Raw genomic sequence first — 20,631 nt, 5'->3', positions numbered from 1 at the left:
GTTTGTTTTTTTGAGAATTCTTTCACAAGTAATGTACACTACTATGTTTTTGATAAGAGAGTTTTGTGTACAACAAAGTTGAAGGTGCATAATGTGGTATTCTTGGCACTATGACATCTTATTGTTTGAAAAAAAACAAGAATATCTTGTTAGACGTGAGACTCTGATACTCTACCCACTCTAACCAGAGGTGAAGCTACGTAGAGACTTGGGGGGCCACTGGGCCCAGGATTTTCAGTTTGTATACCTATATTACATTGCAGCAAAAAAGGCGATTTCGTCGCCTTGGCAGCCCCCACACTCTGGCCCAACATCATGTGAGAGGTTCAATCGGTGTACGCAATAGCCCGTTAAGGGGGAGGGAGGCCTTAACCCACTGGCTGTCAGAAGCCCATCTCCCAAGGCCTCACACTTGTGCCTGAGAAATGGAAGCAACTACACGACAACAATGAGATTTGAACCCATGCTCATTGTAGCAAGATCTGCCCCTCCATATATCTATATTACATATTAATGCATATACAACCGATAGCGCAAGTGTGGTTGTGGGTTCGGTCTTCGGACCTTTTGCAAGGCTAGTTTTTGGTTCCTATTAGAAACATGACTTTTTGTTTACTTTTTATTATGAAAAATAATTTCTCTCTTATTTCTGTTTCTATCCTCTAACCATACTAAAAAATGTTTTGCAAATATTAACCATAGTCCGAAAAATGCCTCAGAAGTCAGAATTATAAAAATTGGGCCGCATTGCATAAAAATTCTGATTTTGCCTCTGACTATATATATTCACCTTAGGAGATAGAGCTAAAATATGGAGGAGTGTAAAGCAGATAAATGCTAAAATGGGTGGCTCATTCGAACGATACTAAGTTAGTTGTGTGGCTCTAAAACTTTTTCAAAGGTTTTGAATATGATTCTGAGAATGCTAAGAGCATTACTCCCTCTGTCCCACCTAAGTTAAGTCATTTCCTTTTTTGACAAAAAACAAAACATCCAATCGTCTTATTACATTCTATCACGTACTTTATTCTCTCTTTATTTTTTCTAATTTATTCATATCTCCTACTTTTTAATATAATTTCTTAATCTCTATGTCTAAAAGTTGACTCAATTTAGTTAGGACGAAGGGAGTACAATTTATTGTGGTTACTCTAGTTAAGTGGCTAACTCAAGGGAATCACTAATCTTCATGGCTAGCAAGCATAGAGAAGAATACTTACATTATTAAGGATAAATTATGTAGAGGAGACATTAAGATTACCAAGATTGTATTATAGAACAACCATGCTAATCTTCTCCCAAATGCCTCCCTGGGCAAAACGTTTATATGTAGTGTGATTGGTTTGGTAGTTCGATACATCATGAGCCTAGACCTGATTTGATTTCAGTATAAGTGGGAGAGTTTGACAGTCGGGTATACTTGAAATCTTGTTTTGTGTATAAGTGGGAGATTGTTAGAGCTGGTATACTGGAAAAGCATGTTTCGAGCCGAATGGTTGGTTGTAGGGGTGTCGAAACGGGTAGCGGGTAACGGGTAATTTCTTACCCGACCCGATACCTGCCGGGTATCGGATACCCGCTACCCACAAAAATCGGGATCGGGGTCAGGATCGGGTATTAAAATTGGGGGTAAATCGGGTATCGGGTATACCCGATTAAAAAAAATTACCCGACTCAATATACTTGTGTAAGAAAAAGGCACAACCTGTAGCTATAAAACTCAAGTTACATCCTTAATATGCATTTATTCACTCACCTAAACTTTATTTAACACTAATTGAAACCATCATTCACTCCACTACCGAGTGGAAAAACTTTGGTAGCCAACTCTAAAATCCTCATATTTGAAAAATTCAAAGTAGCAATGTCATAATTTGTATACAAAGAGGGATCTAATTATATAAATACCAGTAATATCAAAACAAGGATTAACTAACAAATTATGCTAATTGATTTTTAGAAACGAATGTTTCAATTAGTTGGTGTTTTTGAGAGCAAGAACATATCACATTTTATTGTATTTCATTAAAAACATTGAACTTTCATAAAAATTTAAAAATATTTTGAATTACTTCAACTTTTGGGGAACAAGAATTGTCGCTAGAGTTTTAGAGATATGACTTACAAATCAACTTTTTTTCTATACCTTAATTGCCATTAATGAAAGGAAGAGATTTAGCTATACCAGATGATGAGCTAACAAAATAAATATTTTAGTAGATGAAATGAGCATTGGAATTATAGTGGAGAAGGCTTTAGGCAAGAATATTGGTAATTTGGTACTATTAGGCAGGAAGCTTTAGGAAGTAAGAATCTCACATCAGCTGGTAGACACAGAAGGCATAACTATAATCTAAATAAATATTGATAATTATACTGTCTTTTACGTTGCAGGCTTCGGGTGCGGGTACCCGCGCCTGCGGGTACGGGTAACCCGATGCGGGTATCGGGACACTTGCAATGCCTCTCGGGTCGGGTTTCAGGTAGTAAAAATTTCTAATTTCGGGTTCGGGTACCCGCAAAATCGGGTGCGGATACCCGCGGGTACCTGTTTCGACACCCCTAGTTGGTTGTATATGATAAACTCCAAACTCACTTTTATTTGTCATAAAAGAGATAATTTTATTATATTGTGTTTGCTTTTTTTTTTTAAAGATATGTTTTACAAGCATTTAATCTTAAAAGTAAACGAGTCTAAAATTTTTGCATTATAGACTGGATAATGGAACAAGTCATCACATAGGAGACTCGGTCAGTACCTTACATAAGTAAACAATACTCCCTCCGTCCCAGTTTTATAGTCACATTTTGCCATAAAAGTCCGTCCCACATTTAGAGTCACATTTAGAATTTTCCATATTTGGACATAAAATTGTACCCCATTATTCACTAAAATTACACTCAAATGTCATTATCTACATTAAAATAAACCAAAATAAAAATAAAAAAACCAAAAGGTCAAAAGGGACCCACCTTCAACCAACTCACTTCATTTATTACACACTTCATCATCTCACTTCATTTATTACACACTCCACCTCTCACTTCATTAATTACACACTCCACCAATTCCTTAAAACTCGTGCCATAACTAAATGTGACTATAAATGTGGGACGGAGGGAGTATTTCACAATCTAGATAAGCTTTGGCTACATATTGATAAAGATTGTCGTGTCTGTCCGAAAGTTTCTTTGTCCTAGGAAACTAACGACATTGTTGATTTATAGCACTGAAACAATCTAAACAATTAGATAAGTCATCACAATAGGTGACTCGGTAGTAGGTACCTTACAGAAGTAAAACAAATAGTTAAATTTGAGGGGTTGATAAACACAAAATTTACATGTTTTTAGGGATTAAACTTAGACTGTTTTGAATGCATTTCATGTGAATTACACATGCTTTCTTATATAATCCTTTAATTCAGTATTTTGACATATTTGTTAAGTTTTCATATTAAAAAGGGTTAAAAAGAGGTAAAGATTATTAGATACGAAGATCGGAGCCAAATCGACGAAAGGATGTCATTCAACAGCACTCCACTAAGTTGAACGAAGCAAAACTCAGTGGTCGATCAGTCATCCTTCAGCAGTCCACGACTTGGTAGATATTGAAGTAAGCGATCCACTGAGATTGTTTGAAGTTGTCTTGTCCTTAGAAGTCTAATCTATCCTAATTCAAAGAAGACGAATTAGAGACTTAGAGTTATAAGTGCCCCCATTCAAGACCATCATAACCTATCATTCATTGAGATTCCGACACTGAAATTGAAATCACATTCAGAATCCAAGGAAGTTCAAGCCAAAGAGAAGAAGATAATGAACACAAGATTCAACTGACGAGTTTTATATAGTTATTTATTTATGTGGTTTATTATAATATGATTTTTGTATACAAGTCTAAGGATAACTAAATTTTTGAGTTCTAGTTCTTTTATTTATTTATTTCTAATATCAATACCTCGATTTATTTTATCTAGGATAATGCGTCTCTTTTTTAAACAAACTATTGGACAAGTTAGTGGTATGTTATGGAAATGAAAGAGTAGTAGTATGCTAGACACATATTTAGATATATCATAATAATAGTAGAATTACTGAATTTAATATCCTATAATTTCCTTTTTTGTGTCTGACTTATTCATATCGTTAATTTGCTTTGTTTTTTTAATTGTTATTTATACTATCTTAGTTTAAAATATCATTTCCAAAAATCTTCTTTTTCCGGATAGTATTTGGAGATCAAGGCAGTACTAGTGATCATTAGCCTATGTGATTTGATGTTTGTACTTATATTTAGTTATAGGAGTACTAGAGTTACTCGTTTACTTAGTGCTAATATGCGTAAATCATATACGGAGCTTTAGATCTTGAAAATGGTCACTATCCTCATATCGGGTTAAGCACGAGAGCTTCTAAAAAATTGATTTACCGAAATTGCAATAAATCATTATCATACATCACTACTTATACATCAACTTAACAATAAACATACAAAAAACAGGGTAAAATGATGAATTAGTTAGAACATCTCAAGCATCAATAGATTCCTTCGAATCATCCTCGAATCCATCCATTTCCAAACTATTCTCACTCTTCACAACATGCCCAGCTTCCTCTGCTCCTCCCAAACTACTAATATTCCCAAATATCACAACAATCATCCCAACAACACCTGTACAAAATGATACTCCAAATGCTTTACCAATGTCCCCGGGCATGGCAGTCGCCAGGCCGAACCCTGCACATGCCCCGACCACCCTGGCCCACGAGTACCACACGGAGAATGCACCCTCCCTTCCTCTCGGGGAGCAATCGAGCCACAACACCCTCCCGAACGCATGCATCAACCCTGCAACAAAGATTCCGAATTTAGATCACATAGCATAGCGTGTTGTTAGTGGAAAATGAGACTCACCTAGTAAAGTAAAAAATGTTATGATAGACACAAATTTTAAGTGGACGGACCAAATTAGAAAAACAAGACTATTTTTCATGGACGGAGGTAGTATTTTATTTCATAAGATACCAAACCTGCAGAAGTCCCCTGAACGGCCGCGAAGAAGAAAAGATGGGATTCGCCCCACGCAGCATCCCGGTAGTAAAATCCAAACCCCGAGGTGAAAATGGACATCATAAATCCTAGTAACTGCATCTTCTCAGCATCCAATTTCAAGAACTGTTGTAGGGGATACATCAATGGGATAGAGAACATAGGGAGCAAGAAATACATAAGCCATAGATACAAAACACTCTGTTTCTCCACACAAATGTAGCCTATTGCATATAGTAATCCACCCCCAAAAACACACATCCCTATAAAAGAAGACAAAAATACACCAATCAGCCCCTTAGCTGCATGAGGGTACTTGAATATCAAGAAGATATTATTATTATGACTAGGGAAACTCGCAGTCTCTGCCGCTATTCTACTGGTGCTTAAAACATGGATCATTCCCGACCCCCATTTCAAGCCACTGAAAATGGAAACAACCCACAGAGCGGTGAAATGATCTGCCCTGTTGAGTATATGAAAAGTAAAGGATGATATCACAGTGGATCCAAGGCAGCCGGCCGCGGTTGAATGTAGGGATAGCCAGCTGGCGAAGGATCTCCGGTCGAGGAAGTGATGTCTTGGGATGGATGGACCGGTGAAACCGGTGATCATGAGGCCGAGGTGGCGGGCGTGGGAGGCACCCACGACAGCGGTGGCAGCCATGATGACGGCCACGTATGGAGGGAAGATCCACGGTTTTTTGAGGAATCCGGAGGGGAGGCAGAAGAGGGAGCCGAGGCCGGTGGCAGCCGCGGCTATGAGCTGGTGGTGGCGGCCGTGGTCGAGGCGGAGGGTGATGATGTAGAGGAATGGGGAGGAGAGGAGGAGACCAGTGATCCAGGAGATGGAGGTCCATTCTAAAGGGGAGAATCTCATGCCTCCCACTTTGATCTGCCTTTGCACCAATGCTACATAACTGTACCAAAAAATATGAGACTGACATTTTATTTTTACAAACGTCACTTTTGATTATCTCATTCTACTCAAATTCCATGACAAAACTAATTAAAAAAAATAAGACATATTTTTTAAATTTTTTCAACTTAGCATTTCTCAAATGAGTGAACTACATAAATGGTACCTGATCTTTCACTTTCGCACATAAATGGTACATGATCTTTATTTTGTATCATTTTTGGTACCTATAAATCACATTTTAAGATCAGGTACCATTTACGTGCGAAAGTGAAAGATCAGGTACCATTTATGTAGTTCACTCTTCTTAAATTCACGTCGGAAAAAAGTAAAACTCTTATTAATGGATGGAGTAAGTATTGCTATTCATATTTTGAGTGAACGAATAAAAATATCTATTTAGCTAGTATTAGTATTAAGTAACTAGAATGAAAAGATAACTAATAAATAGCTACATGCTCAGTTTGTGCATTATTATTAGACTTTACAACCACAAAACTCATTCAGTGTAAATTAAAATCATTTTGCTTACAATTCACCATTACTTTTTCTTGCACGCGAATTAACACTATTTTACCTATAATTCAATCACGATGGTTCGTAGTCGTAGATTAAAGGTCAAGATAGTACTTACTAAATTGTGTATGTTGGACTAATGGTAGTCTGGTTAAGTACTCTAAAATAAAAAATAAAACTATTTTTCATCCTTTTTTTTTCCCTAAGTGAATACTTTTTTATATTTAGTAAAGTAAAACAGATATTAAGTGTTGAAGATGAGAAAATGAAGTTGTACTTACATCTGCATCTGCTTCTTACTGCAGTTGAGACCCTTGAAGCTGAGGAACCAGCCCTGCTTGGGCTCGGGGGGAGCGGAGACGGTCTGGCTGATTATGAGCGGGAAAACGATGGGAATCAAGACAGTGTGGATGAAATAGGAGCAGAATTCATACATGTACCACAGCAGAATCTCCACGTTTGTGGGCTTCTCCTCTCGAGCCATGACGATGCCGATGTCGGTGCCCTCCTCGGCCATCATCGGCTTCTGCTTTCCTTCACTACTACTAATCTCCGACGCCATTGCTAGTTTGCTACAACACTAAAAATTAGTACTAGTAACTTAATTTGGCTGCATTGGATATTATTAACAGAAATAAATAAATAAATGGTAAATGGAAATATCCTACAGACAGCTGGAGTGGTGAGCACAGAAACTATCGAGGGAGGGGTGAAGAAAACCTTGAACATGGAATTATTTTTTAAAAAACTTGAATATTTTTGGTGGCATTGTGTTGCGACGGTTGCCAACTGTAATAATTGTGCACAACATTGGTGCAACGGAATCTCAACCGTTTCTGATGTTTGGTCTTTTGTCCTTGTCCGAGTTTGATCCTTATATTAATCTACCGGGTTTCGGTTTCGTATTTTATGCGCTAGAAGGATTTTGGACGTGCTTTAGTTTTTTTTTTTTTTTTTTTCTTTTATTAGCAAATTAACAAAAATTTAAAAGCTACTGGGACGTAGTCCAGTTTAGGAGTCTCACTCTTGTTCTATTATCAAACATTATTTTGATCATTATTATTTTTCAAAATTATAAATATAATGAGTAGCTAATACAACTGGAATTAAACAAAAACACATAAAAATTTATGCACTCTCCATTTTTATCCGTCCCATAAAAATATGCACATTTTTATTCCCAATTTATTACCCCAATATACAACTTATACCACCATTAAAACACCAATAATAATGCGAGTCTCGCTCTCCACTAACAATATTTTAACTAACATTCTCTTCCTCTCTCTTAGTTTACCAATTTTTCTTAATTTCTCGTGTCATATCATATGTTCAATTTTTATAGGGATAGAAAGATTATTAATTTGAAGAATATAGATTCAAAAATTATTTTAAAAAATTGATAATGACACATGTGCATGGAACACCCAAAAATGGGATACTGTATCTCAAATATATACATGATCACAACCTCTGTTTGATTTGTGAACCTGCTTTTCTGGACGGTCTTTTGAGAACCTTCTGTTCTCTCTTGCTGCATTATCGAGCTTCTATATGTTCTCTTCTTGTTGCATCGTTGAGCTTCAAGGCGGAACTTATGGCTCTTATTCAAAGCTTTTCGATGGCTATGGAGTTCTCTACCCATATTTGGATCGAGTTGGACTCAACGGCCCTGGTTAATTCATTATCATCCGGACAGTTGGGTTCCGCTAATCTCAGACATTATATGACTCAGTTTCGCAGCTTGATTTCTCAGCGACATGTTCGATTCTCACACATCTACATAGATGGAAACCGTGTTGCTGACTTTCTTGTGGGGGGGCCCAGACAGGATGAAAACCCTGCCTTATCCTTCTATGATTCAGTCTCTGCGTCTCGGTACATGAAGATGCTTGTTAGGATGGAACAGTTGGGATATCCTAACTTCCGCTTTCGACGTAGAGATGTGGATTGATTTTATTGTTATGTTAGTTTTCGATATTTTATTTTTCTGTAAGTCCACTTGTTCATCTTAGTTTTGGTTTAGTTTTGATAGCATGGATGCACCATACTTGTGGGGGTCTAGTTTATTTGCTCTTGTTCTGTTTTTAGATCCAAGTCACTTTTGTGCTTGGATAAATGTTTTAGAACGATATATTCTGATTTTATTTACGGATCAGGGGTCTGCCTAAACCCCTGCCACACTGGGTGCTTTTTGTTAAAAAAAAAAAACTTGCTTTTCTAGACTATGTAGGTTTTTTATGGGCCTAAGCATGTGCCCTAAAATGCACAACTAATTTATCACGTAACCGATAAGTTACGTGCCTCGTTTCAGTAGCGTATCTAGAAATTTTTATATTAGAGGTGCAATATTTGAAATTAAATCGATCTTTTTTTTCTATTATCTCAATTATAGTGTTGATGTTTCATTGTATCTAATATATTACAAAACAGTATTGACAGTTTTAATTTTCAACAAATTCATAAAAATTAAAGTCCGATTTGTTATTTTATTCGTTTATTTGAAGTAATAGAGAAAACGAATAAACTGAGCTTTGATTATTATGAATTTTATAAAATTAGACGTGTTTTTTTTATTTTTTTTCATCACATAAAAATAGACCTTTCTATTTTTAATAATTTTTTTCTTTAATGATACGTGCCTCATTATCTATAATACTTTAATTATTTTCTTTCTAACTTTTTATAATTTATTAATTATACATTAAAACACATGCCAATTTGGCATTTAAGTTGTTCGAGTACTTGGGACAAATAAAAATCTCAAATGAAATTTTGTATTAAAAGACTTTATAGTGATACTCCTATTATTTAGAACTTAAAAAATGAAAACATCATTTTTGGAGACCAAATTTAAAGTTTATTAATAATGTTAAGAAACAGTCGGCCCATAAAAAAAAAAAAGAATATGTTGTTTAAAAGTTGTGGCACCTCTCCCACTCGTCTTGCCGCCACACCCAAAACCTAACTTGCTTCTCTCTAGGGTTTTGGGGCTCATATTCATCACATTCATGGCTGGCCCAAAGAATCAGCAAATTGAAGCAGCCATCATGCAAGATACCGATTCCAAGCTTCGCAAGAAGAACAAGAACAAGCAGAAGAGAAAAATCGAGGAGACTGATGCCGAAGATGTAGAAATTGATCAAAACGCAGTTTTGGAAGCTGGCTCCACGGAAATCTCGAAGAAGAAGAAAAAGAAGAAGGCGAACGGAGATGGCAAAGAGGAGATTTCGTTGAATGGCTCAGGCGAAGAATCAATTAAGAAGAATAAGAAAAAGAGCAAGGAGGGAGAAGGTGTGAGTGAGGTCAAAATTGCCGAGTCTGCACAAGAGGAGGAGGTGATAGAAGGTAGTGGCGTCGTGGTGTCTGGGAAGAATGTCAATGAATCGAGATACAAGGCTCTGGATTCGTTTTCTGAGTCGGGGCTTCCTGATGATGTGTTGGAATGCTGCAAGGCATTCGATAAGCCGTCGCCGATTCAAGCTCATTCGTGGCCTTTTCTGCTCGACGGCCGCGATCTTATTGGAATTGCTGCCACGGGGTCTGGTATGCATCTAAATTGGATTGAAAATGGTTTAGTGTTTGTGCTTAATTGGATTCAGTGTTTTGAGGTGTGTGTTTATGGTGTTAGGTAAAACGCTCGCATTTGGGATCCCTGCTATTAGGCACGTCTTGAACAAGCGAAAGAGCAATGCCTCTAAGAAAGTGTATCCGCGTTGTCTTGTTCTTTCACCTACAAGGGAGTTAGCTCAACAAGTACGCTCTCGATTTGTTTATTGCATGGCTATGATGTGATATGTCATGCTCCAGTCATTGCTTTGCTTTATATGGTTTAATTTGTTGGGAGCATATTTCATTTGATTAGGTACAAACTTCTTCTGTTTGCACGCGTTGGGGATTTTATCTTGTTAGCATCATGTGTAATTGTGTATTGTGTGTATTCTGTTAATATGTAGAATTGCCTCTTAAAGAGTGTAGTGTAATTAAATGCCGCCCTCATGGCCTCATCTCAGATAGAACAATTGAAAAATATGCTATTGTGAAGTTCAAAGTTTCAAATAGTTATGCATGGATTTTCTTGTTTTATTTGATTATATTACTATTACAATAATCTTATGAGCATATGGGAAAATGGTTGGGTGTATAGCGGTACACATGTAGGCTGTAGCTATTAGTGTCTCAGAGGAATATTGCTCTAGCTAAGTTTGTATTACGGTTTGTATTCAACTTTGTAATCCTACAACTGGCAATTATCGAATAGTGTATCAAGAGGATAGACTATATGTATATGCTTCAAGGGTCTTATTTGTGACCTTTTCCATTTTCATTTCCAAAATAACCGATTTTTAGAATCTTATACGACAGAAAGTTTGGTGAATGGTACAGAGTCATGATCATGACTATATATATGGTTAGATTGCAGATGTTTTATGTGATGCTGGAAAGCCTAGTGGAGTGCGGTCAATTTGCATATATGGAGGAACTTCGAAAGGACCCCAGATATCTACTCTGAAAGCTGGGGTGGTAAGTTCTCATAAATCATAATCTTAATCTCCGAGTAAATCTGAACTTGGATTGTGTTTGAGTAGTATGACAACATGTGGATGGAGAAAAAGATGCTGCATTGTTTCGTGATCAGCTAAATTTATTGGTTTTATTTCCCAACTCGTATGAAATCATCAGCTCTTTCTTTTTAATTCATTTTGTGGCTGATGTTGAAAATAAAGTAACTGCATGTGTACATTAGAAAGTTAATGCAAATATCATGGAACCATTTGGAATAGACTCACATTCTAATGTTATTGCACTATGGTCTTGTTACAATATTTTGTAATTTGAATTGTTTTTACAATTCCTACAACCTCTAGGTTAGATCATAGTATTTGTTAAAGTATGCAAGTTGATACCTCAAGTCTCCCTTTGTATGTGATTCTGTGCAGGACATTGTTATTGGGACACCTGGCCGTCTTAAAGACTTGATCGAAATGGGAGTGTGCCGCCTAAATGAGGTTTCCTTTGTGGTGAGTGGATGTTCTCTTGTTTCTGTTTGATAATGAATTACTGATTTTTTTGGTACTCCCTCCGTCCCTCAAAAGATGTCACACTTTCCTTTTTAGTTTGTCCCACACAAGATGTCATATTTCTCTTTTTGGAAAAAGTTCTCTCTCACATGAATATAAAAATTATATTTTCTCTCTCCATTTAACACACAAAATAAAACCTCCTAAAATCCCGTGCTGTCCCACAAGTGTGACATCTTTTGTGGGACGGAGGGAGTATGAGACTATGAACTTTTTGGTCTTTCAAACAGTGGATCATAAATGTTGGACGTATCAGGAACTCTTATTCTCACATGCAGACATAGTTTGCAACTTTCAACATTTTAGCATCCTTGAATCTTATTAACTCATAACTCATTTGCCCGACATTTTATGTGCATGCAGATATTTTTGGAACATTCATTCTTGTACTATGATAACTAATTTCATTTAATTGATAATACGATGATTGCGACTATATATAGGTTCTAGATGAAGCTGATCGGATGCTTGACATGGGATTTGAACCGGAGGTTCGCTCGATTTTAAGTCAAACATGCTCTGGTATGATATGGGCCTTTGTTGGTATTTGAGTTTAAGCACGTTCAATTATTCTTCTGTACTTCTACTTAAATAAGAAATTGAAATGCAAGTGTTATTACCCTTCGTCTACATAAGTCTGCTCTCTTTTCTCAAAAGACTGCGGATGCATCATGAGAATTTTTCATTTAAAATCCAATATTTTCATTTCCATACTTCTGAGTTTGGAACTTCGGATTTTGATGCATCTGTCAACGTTAATGTTGTGTATGTAATGCCAATTGACATGATGCACAGTTCGCCAAATGGTAATGTTTAGTGCGACATGGCCTCCAGCTGTGCATCAACTAGCGCAGGAATTCATGGACCCAAACCCAGTTAAGGTGTGGATTATCTCTGAGAAATCCTGTACTGCAATCTTTACTTCTTTTTATGTGTAATGAATTCATTACGTATCAGGTGGTGGTGGGTTCGGAAGATTTAGCTGCCAATCATGATGTCATGCAAATAGTAGAGGTACTATTAAGTATTGACATATGACATTAATGATGAATTAATTAGAAGTAGTAATTTTGAATATATAAACAACTTTTATTTGCATCAGTAGTTTAGTACTAAAATTTCCATTCTCTTTCATCACAGGTGTTGGATGAGCGAGCACGTGACGAACGTCTGCAGAATTTGCTGGAGAAGTATCACAAATCTAGAAAGTATGTGGTCCTTGTGCAAGTTATGCATTTAGGTTATGAATGTTACATATTATTGGCATTAAATCAAATTTATGACTATCATACTTGACATGCTAGGTAAATTTACATACTTGAAATGAGAATTACATTGTCTTTAACAGTTCCAACTTTTTTCTGGGACCTCTATTGCCCTTAGTAGCTGCCATAGTTTAACTGGACAATGCAGCTTTAAAATTATTTCTGCTTTGAGAATCCTTTTTTTATTCTTAATCTTATCTGTGGGAATTATTCTCTTTTTCAGAAACAGAGTGTTGGTTTTTGTTTTATACAAGAAAGAAGCATCTCGGGTGGAGAGTATGCTTCACAGAAGGTAATTTGTCAATTTGATTCCTTTGTCCATCAAAATAGCTATCTTGAGCTTTCCCTACCATGATACATTTCCAGTTGTTAGTTTATTGTTTTTGTTTACTTTGTCATTCCTAGGGGCTGGAAAGCCGTTTCTATAAGTGGGGACAAAGCGCAGAGCGCAAGAACACAAGCCTTGTCACAGTTTAAGGATGGAAGCTGTCCTCTATTGGTATGCACACAGTCCTTTTGTCATTTATAACCTGCTATGGTTATTGGCTTCTCAATGCACACATCTTAGTTCTTCATTTAACCTCTATTCTGCATCTGTAGTCTGTACCTTTTATATTGAACCAATGGAGAGAGACTCATCATTCAAGAATCACAACCTATCCCACCCCTTTTAACTATGGCAACAAACTTTAAATCACCTTAAAACTTTAATTGCTAGACACAATGATTGTCTGCATTCAACAGAATTAAAGTAGTTGATGTTACATTCCACAGATTGCAACTGATGTTGCTGCTCGAGGATTGGATATTCCTGATGTTGAAGTTGTTATCAATTATAGTTTTCCTCTCACGACTGAGGATTATGTGCACAGAATTGGTCGAACTGGAAGAGCTGGTAAGAAGGGAGTGGCTCATACGTTCTTTACAAAGGAAAATAAGGTATGCTTCAATTTAGGTCTCAATATTATCTACACTCGTTCAATTGTAATATAAATTATATTCGGCTCATAAATGTGACTGTACCAGGGCCTTTCTGGGGAGTTGGTGAATGTTCTCAGGGAAGCTAAGCAAGTTGTACCTGAAGATCTATTGAAATTCGGGACTCATGTCAAGAAAAAGGTCAGACATGCCTTTTTAATGTAGAATATGTTTGTCAGAGTTTGAGATTGATTTGTATGTACATGCGGCATGCCATTTTAGTTGTAACCTAATGTTTCTTTGTTTTCTTCCTGAAATCCCTGGTTAATAGATTAATGGAGTAGTTATAAAGTTGAAATCTTAATATTAGTATCTAGAACCTAATTAGAAAATGTAAATAGGATTAATTTTGACTTGAGGAGACTCATTCCGATTATTAGATATGCATAGACAATTTTGTGCTTTTCTTTAGGCTGTAGTTTGACAGTATGTGTGTCTATATATATCAAAACCACATAAAGTAACATATGAGAAAAACCTTGCAGAACTGACACTTCGCTATATAATGTCTTTTGCACTATAATCCATCCAGGAATCCAAGCTATACGGCGCCCACTTTAGAGAAATCGACGCCAATGCTCCCAAAGCTACCAAGATAACATTTGATGATTCTGATGAAGATTGATTTCAATATATTCAGGGAAGCAATTCTGAAATTTACTGTATTTTTAGCTTCCAATTGAAATTATCGAGCATGTGCTAAAATCATATTGTTGCTTTTGTGATAGTATATCTAGTAAAGACGAATTTTTTTCCTTTTCTTGTTGGTAATGGTGATTTTCAAATTTTCATCATAGAAATGTAATGCTCCCAGTTTATTTATTTTTATTGGTGATACCAGTTTTATTTATTTAAGAGTTGCAGGATTGTTCAATTTCTGTTTCTGCAGTCTGATGGTTTATATTTATGTACGTTAGCATCTTGGAATCGTTTGTATAGTAGTAGTATATTCATTTTATTAATTAATGTCAAAAACAAGGATTTTCGTGTGAATATTTGGCACTTGATGCGGTTTTAAAATGTTTTCTTAAATCTAGCTAGTTGATTAGTACTAATATTTTACCTTCCAATCTTCATCATACAGATGTGGAATGGTGATTACTTAAATCTGTTAATACATTTCATAATGTTAAGAGGCTTTTATTTTATTTTATTTAAATATGGCTATTTGCTTGAGCTGGATACATAAAATCATTAATCGGTATGCGCACACATTTATTTTCGACCAAACTCATGTTTTAGCTTTTAGGGCACTTCAAAACCAGGAAAGTTTAATTAATTATTGATTTCCTCAAGATATGGATTCAAATATTAAATAATTACTCGATTAATATCAATGTCAAAGATTCCACAAAGGTAAACTGAACAATAATACTTGAGTAATCAACTAATTTCGATTTGTTTCAGATTAGTCACTAAACTTTCTACTTTATAGAATTATTTGAGGTTTAATTCAATTTTCTTATGTAGCCTATTCCACATGTTTGGAATTCAAAATTCCAAAAGATAATATTCTGAACTAAAATCATATAATAACAATATACTGTATTTAATAAAAAAAATGAACTTTAATTTTTATTGGTTTATATTTGAATACGGCGAAACTCAGATTATACGGCGAAATGAACTTGTGTCATTTCTTCTCCACCGAGAATTCAAGATTTCTTTGATTTTAACGAAAATTAAAAGAGAGTAAAGTCAGTGGATGAAATCTAACAAGTACAGCTTAGGGCTGGCAAATCGTGCGGATTGGGTCGTTATCGGGTCAACCCGATAACAACCCAACCCAATAAGGCCAAACCCGAACCCAACCTGTTAAGGAAACCCCAAACCCGAACACGAACCCAACTCGCCACCTTCAAACCCGGACACGACCCGACCACGATAACGACACGAACCACTTTGGGTTGACCCGACACGATATCGACCTGAACACGATACCGACACAAACCACTTTGGGTTGACCCGACACGATAACAGCACGACAACAACCTAAGCACGATAACAACACGATTACAAATTGCTTCAAAAGAGCGAAAATACTAATAATTAAATTAAACTTATTAAATCAAAATAAAAAGAATATAATAATAATAAATTATATTATAAAATTATTTGTTGATTAGTTTTGCTACTACATAATACCTGGATTAACGTTTTGTATCTATAAGTATAAACTTATTTTTCTTAAATTTATTCAATTATCCTTTTATTCTAAACACTAATTGATTTAGTACTATTTTTCATTTGGATCTCTCACGGTCATTGTATTTTATTTCGTTTCTTTCGACTACTTTAATTTTTGTAATTTGAAATATAATTTGAAGCTTGTAATTTCAAATATTTTCTATATATTATAACACATGGAGAAATATGCAAAGTAGGGTCATTACATGGTCATTTAATATTATTATCCAAAATTACATGAATGAAGACATAATTATATATTTTAAATATATTAACTAATACACTTGAAGTGTCACACGCCTAGGTGGACGTTGAGAGCAACAATCTTCTATCGTCGAACTAGCTCTTATGTATCATTTGATGCATTATAAAATATTGCAGATTATTAATCATAAATTAATTTTATAATATGGGTCTAAAATTTGTTGTGGTTTATCATACTATTTAAATATATCAATTTATATAGCAAGTCATATAATTAAAGGATATGTTACAACTTACATGTTGTGTTCCACATGTTGTTATCATCATACCATCTCTATTATGATATTATTACACACTATGAAAATAATTATAAACGTAATATTAAAATAATACAGTAAATGAAATATTGAAAATATTGTGATTTATCATATAGTATTACTAATAATTTTTGATGATCTTATCAATTTATGTAGCAAGTGCTATACATTTGAATGTTGTATTATTATGTGTTGAGTCCAACAATGTCTCATCATTGAATGACCCATATTATATTGTTAATAATTTTAGATAGAATAATCAACCAATATGTATAATATTATTTTCAAAATTAAAAGTTAGAAATTAATGATAAAATATCAATGGTTTCAAAAATAATATGAGAGAATTTCCAAACAAAAGAGTGTTTTCCTAATTTATACTTTGTAAAAAAAAAAGCAATTTATTTATCTTTATATCATTGTGATAGTTTAAATAAAATGACTAAAAAATTATTCCATCATTATTCCATTACAACTATGGATGATTATTCTCTCTAAAATTTTTCTTTTAACAAGGTGTGGTACATATTTGTACTACAATAAAAATGAAAAATGAAAAATTATAAAAAGGTTAAATTAGTCACAAAAATATGTAATTAATGATGCTATCTAATCAAAATAAATTAATATTATCCTTTTTAAAATTTGAACGGCATTTTGTGTATGCAATTTTTGTAAATTTATCTTTACTCAAAATAAATATACTAATATTAATTTTTAACGGGTTACCCAACCCGACCCGCATCCAACCCGCATCCGACCCGATTTTTTCGTGTTCTTAGTGGATCGACCCAATAATGACCCGCATCCAATAAGACTTGATCCAAACCCAATATTTTCGTGCGAATTCGTATCGGATTATCGTGTCGTGTCAAAAATTGTCAGCGCTAGTACAGCTTAAATAAATGCTTTTGAATTGAGCCAAAAATTTGGAAGAGTTAAAGATGGATGAAATCCAATACTCGCATAAATAAAGTGGCTCATCATATTTTTCCATAAACCAATGAGTTTCGTCTTGTCGATCTTCATTATCGAAGTTTCCCAATAACGATTATTTTGCGCCACCTATTAAACTTCATTATTCTGCATAGTTTATTTGCTGTGTAAAAATTCAAGTGTATCTTAGACAATTGGAATCCCAGCAATAAACCCAAATTACAAGCCAAGATTTGTAAATGAGCTCGCTTTCTCTCTTTGAGAAACTGGCCTCCATCGTTTTTGGTTGACGGATTGAGATCTATAGCTTTTTAATTTTGAGCTCAACTTTGTCTTGGGGCTGAAAAATGGTGGGGATTTTCTCAAGATTTTCTGCCAGGGGTAACCATCGCCGCTCTCAGAGTTCTCTTGTTAGCATCTCTCCCTCTCTTCTAGTTATTTTATCTTAAAGATTGAATTTTTTGTTATCTTTTCTCTTGGATTTGGGCATATTTGAAGGGTTGGATGATGCTATCTTATTTGTTACTATGTGATTTGATTATGTTCTAGTTTTAAAGAGTGAATCTTTTACTTGTTTCTTGGATTTTTTGGCATTATATTGTTCGATGATGCTATCTAGTTATGGTATGTAATCTGATTATGCTAAAGTTTTCTCAGTTGTTTGAGCAAGTTTTCTCCTAATTGAATCAAGCTTTTGGACTGAAATATTCATGATTCTTGCTCCCTTTGAAACTTAGTCTATTAGATCATCACTTTGATTGAAACCATACTACTCTTTAAGATAAAAAATGATTACTTTACTCCTAATTTAAGCAAATAGTCATTATTGAAATACTTTCTTGGATAGTTTGGTTTCTCTATCTGTTTGTGCTGAATTGATATGTATTTTTTTGTATTATTGTCAAGAATTTGCTAGGATTGGATTTCTTTTTTACAAGATGTCAAGGTTACTTCTCTTAGTCGTCTGTTTGTTGTTGATATTGGATCTCTTGTTTGTATATTTTTTTTTGAGCTTTGATTTAGGCATTTCTGGTGTGTGTTGTGCTTATGGTAAGTTTCTTCCTTGATGTATAGGATGAAAGGGGGAGAGTATTGCCTTCTAGCACAGATGCTACAACCACTGCTATCTTGTCGACAGCTACGTCTGCTACCCCCCATGGGATTGAACTAGCAGTCGAGTTTAAGCCCGTTGAACATCCAAGTGAGCCTCTTGACAGTGACGAGCCGATCCTGTGTCCACAACCCGAGCCTTCGATTCTTAATGTAAGCTTGATCTCCTTCGCGACAAGTAGAACATAGCCTCAAGTGATTTGTTGTCGATCCTTGCAGGAGGATGCTGCCTTTTTAATAGGAAATATAAAAACAATTTTTCTTTCTTAATGTATTACATGAACTCATTTAGTGTATATAAGGATAAACATGATCGAGTTTTCTAATATGATATGATTCGTAATAATATCCCAAAAATTAATGTCACATGAAAATTATGAACATTCTGAAACTATACTATTAATTTCCCAATATTGCACCTTTTGCTTGAATTGCCAATGGGCTTAGCTTATTGTTTCTGGTCACATTTTTCTTTGATATCTTATGATGACTTCTCCTTTTGAGGGTTGCTTGAGAACATGTTAATCAATCTTCATTCGGAATGTGATCCTATGGATATACTCATAGTGAAGTTTATTATGTTTGCAATCTCAAAAGTAACTAAGGATAATCAATTCGCTTCTGATATTCATTGCTGTCAGTCACATAATCTCTGATCTAAACTAGGGATCGAGCTTTGCTAAGCAGTCGGATTTTTGTCTTCTTGCTGACAATGTACTTTTAGGCCTCTCATCTTGATGTATGAAGCTTTTTCTCCATCTCTATCCTCTTTTTTCCTTAATGTGCTATGTTAGGCTTATACCGAAGAACATGAAAAACCCACTCATGTTACTTTTGTTAGGTACACACCCTTTCCATGGCGACTTTGTACATATTCTTGAATGTTCATCTAGCTTTTGTCTATGTCCTGCAAACTTGGTTGGTTTTGTTTGTTTCATGGTTGGTGAATCTTTTGAAAGAATCTAGAATTCACAAGGGTGTGTTCACTCTGTGATGGATTGAATAATTTGGAGCTTGTTTGATCAAGTAATAATTCTTGAATACCCAGGATGGAAGGATCTGGAAGGAAAGAGCATCGTCAGGTGTATCCCGGAGGGGGGAGACGCCGGTTTTGGAGGATCAGATGGCCATGGAACCCGAGATTCCAAGACCAAAACCCCGGCCTGCTGGACGCATTATGCCGTCAATGAGTGCCCCGGAACACAGCATCCTCAAACTGCTCGAAGAGTGTAATGCATCTGGAATAAGCTTCAACACCTGATCAGTATCAAGATTTGATATTATTTTTTTGTATAAAAACCCTACCTTATACTGTTCGATTGGTAAATGTTGAACTTGGAAAAGTGTGCTTGTGTAAGTCTCTTTATTAGAGGTAGTATAGTTTTATCTTATGAGTTTGGTCATTTCCCTATGACTAAAATCTGGTGTGTGAGTGTGTGACTTCCACAGTCATTTGACAGATACCAAAGTAATCACGACTTCCAACTAACATGCATTAGATCTGAAACAAAAAAACAACTAAACACACACAAGTAGATCTTGTACCAGAACTTGGAGATGAAAAGCAAAATAGGCAAGATGGCGAAACTAATATCTTAGTCTTTTCTATTTTATTTTCTTTCTTACTTTACATCCTTTCCACTTTAATTACTAAAGTACTACTCCCATAGTTCTGCAGTAGTAGAGGCGTTTCTTTACGGCACACGATTTAAGAAAAATTGTAATAAGCGAATTAACTAAAAGAAGAATAAAGTAGGAAATAAAAAGGTAGAGAGATGAAGAGTGAATACAGTAAGAAAGTAAAGTAAGTGAAAAGAAATGTTATGACCGTGGATCCAATAAAACATCTCAAAATAAACGAAAAACAAAGTAAACAAATGTAAACCCCTCGGAACTTAAACAAAACATGAACGAATAAGTTTCTTTCTAAACTTAGCTCTCTTCTCCGAGGACGAGGAAGAAGAGAGGGTTGTTGTGGGAGAACTTTGATTTCAGCTGCTGCTAACTTTCTTGCTCCATGCTAACTAGAATGTGAGTATGAAAGGAGATGGTATTCGGTGTGTTGG

At 35.2% G+C, this 20,631-nt stretch overlaps 3 protein-coding genes across 3 annotated transcripts; 2 read left to right on the top strand and 1 right to left on the bottom strand.

The window, feature by feature from the left end:
- Positions 1-4,413: 4,413 nt before the first annotated feature.
- LOC125217733 (uncharacterized) lies at positions 4,414-7,208 on the bottom strand. Its single transcript, XM_048119256.2, has 3 exons — positions 6,769-7,208; positions 5,035-5,972; positions 4,414-4,852 (listed from the first exon to the last, which is right to left on the bottom strand). The coding sequence occupies exons 1-3, from the start codon at positions 7,047-7,049 to the stop codon at positions 4,533-4,535; spliced, it is 1,539 nt and encodes a 512-aa protein (XP_047975213.2). The 5' UTR covers positions 7,050-7,208; the 3' UTR covers positions 4,414-4,532.
- A 2,200-nt stretch (positions 7,209-9,408) lies between these two features.
- On the top strand, positions 9,409-14,661 carry STRS1 (DEA(D/H)-box RNA helicase family protein). The gene is made up of 13 exons (XM_048125171.2): positions 9,409-10,033; positions 10,119-10,243; positions 10,904-11,011; positions 11,428-11,508; positions 12,012-12,090; positions 12,364-12,449; positions 12,526-12,582; positions 12,709-12,776; positions 13,057-13,125; positions 13,239-13,332; positions 13,608-13,772; positions 13,860-13,952; positions 14,344-14,661. Exons 1-13 carry the CDS (start codon positions 9,499-9,501, stop codon positions 14,434-14,436), a joined length of 1,653 nt encoding a protein of 550 aa, XP_047981128.1. The 5' UTR covers positions 9,409-9,498; the 3' UTR covers positions 14,437-14,661.
- A 2,862-nt stretch (positions 14,662-17,523) lies between these two features.
- On the top strand, positions 17,524-19,968 carry LOC125219476 (uncharacterized). The gene is made up of 3 exons (XM_048121454.2): positions 17,524-17,865; positions 18,530-18,718; positions 19,614-19,968. Exons 1-3 carry the CDS (start codon positions 17,803-17,805, stop codon positions 19,824-19,826), a joined length of 465 nt encoding a protein of 154 aa, XP_047977411.1. The 5' UTR covers positions 17,524-17,802; the 3' UTR covers positions 19,827-19,968.
- The last annotated feature ends 663 nt before the right edge of the window (positions 19,969-20,631 follow it).

This window comes from Salvia hispanica, chromosome 1 (genome assembly GCF_029641045.1).
Source record: "Salvia hispanica isolate PSC_SH4W2 chromosome 1, Shi_PSC_v1, whole genome shotgun sequence".
In the NCBI taxonomy this organism is placed as follows: Eukaryota; Viridiplantae; Streptophyta; class Magnoliopsida; order Lamiales; family Lamiaceae; genus Salvia; species Salvia hispanica.
The sequence above is the reverse complement of the archived record's forward strand: the minus strand, read 5'-3'. Positions and strand labels throughout refer to the sequence as shown.

Bases quoted from the DNA above. Each gene is read 5' to 3' on its own strand.
- LOC125219476 (XM_048121454.2), top strand. From the start codon at position 17,803: ATGGTGGGGATTTTCTCAAGATTTTCTGCCAGGGGTAACCATCGCCGC. The intron at 17,866-18,529 runs GTTAGCATCTCT...CTTGATGTATAG, and splicing joins GCCGCTCTCAGAGTTCTCTT to GATGAAAGGGGGAGAGTATT. The intron at 18,719-19,613 runs GTAAGCTTGATC...TTGAATACCCAG, and splicing joins CCGAGCCTTCGATTCTTAAT to GATGGAAGGATCTGGAAGGA.
- STRS1 (XM_048125171.2), top strand. From the start codon at position 9,499: ATGGCTGGCCCAAAGAATCAGCAAATTGAAGCAGCCATCATGCAAGAT. The intron at 10,244-10,903 runs GTACGCTCTCGA...ATATATGGTTAG, and splicing joins CAAGGGAGTTAGCTCAACAA to ATTGCAGATGTTTTATGTGA. The intron at 13,773-13,859 runs GTATGCTTCAAT...TGACTGTACCAG, and splicing joins TCTTTACAAAGGAAAATAAG to GGCCTTTCTGGGGAGTTGGT.
- LOC125217733 (XM_048119256.2), bottom strand. From the start codon at position 7,049: ATGGCGTCGGAGATTAGTAGTAGTGAAGGAAAGCAGAAGCCGATGATG. The intron at 5,973-6,768 runs GTAAGTACAACT...TTTTTGGTACAG, and splicing joins AGTAAGAAGCAGATGCAGAT to TTATGTAGCATTGGTGCAAA. The intron at 4,853-5,034 runs GTTTGGTATCTT...TCTTTGTTGCAG, and splicing joins CGTTCAGGGGACTTCTGCAG to GGTTGATGCATGCGTTCGGG.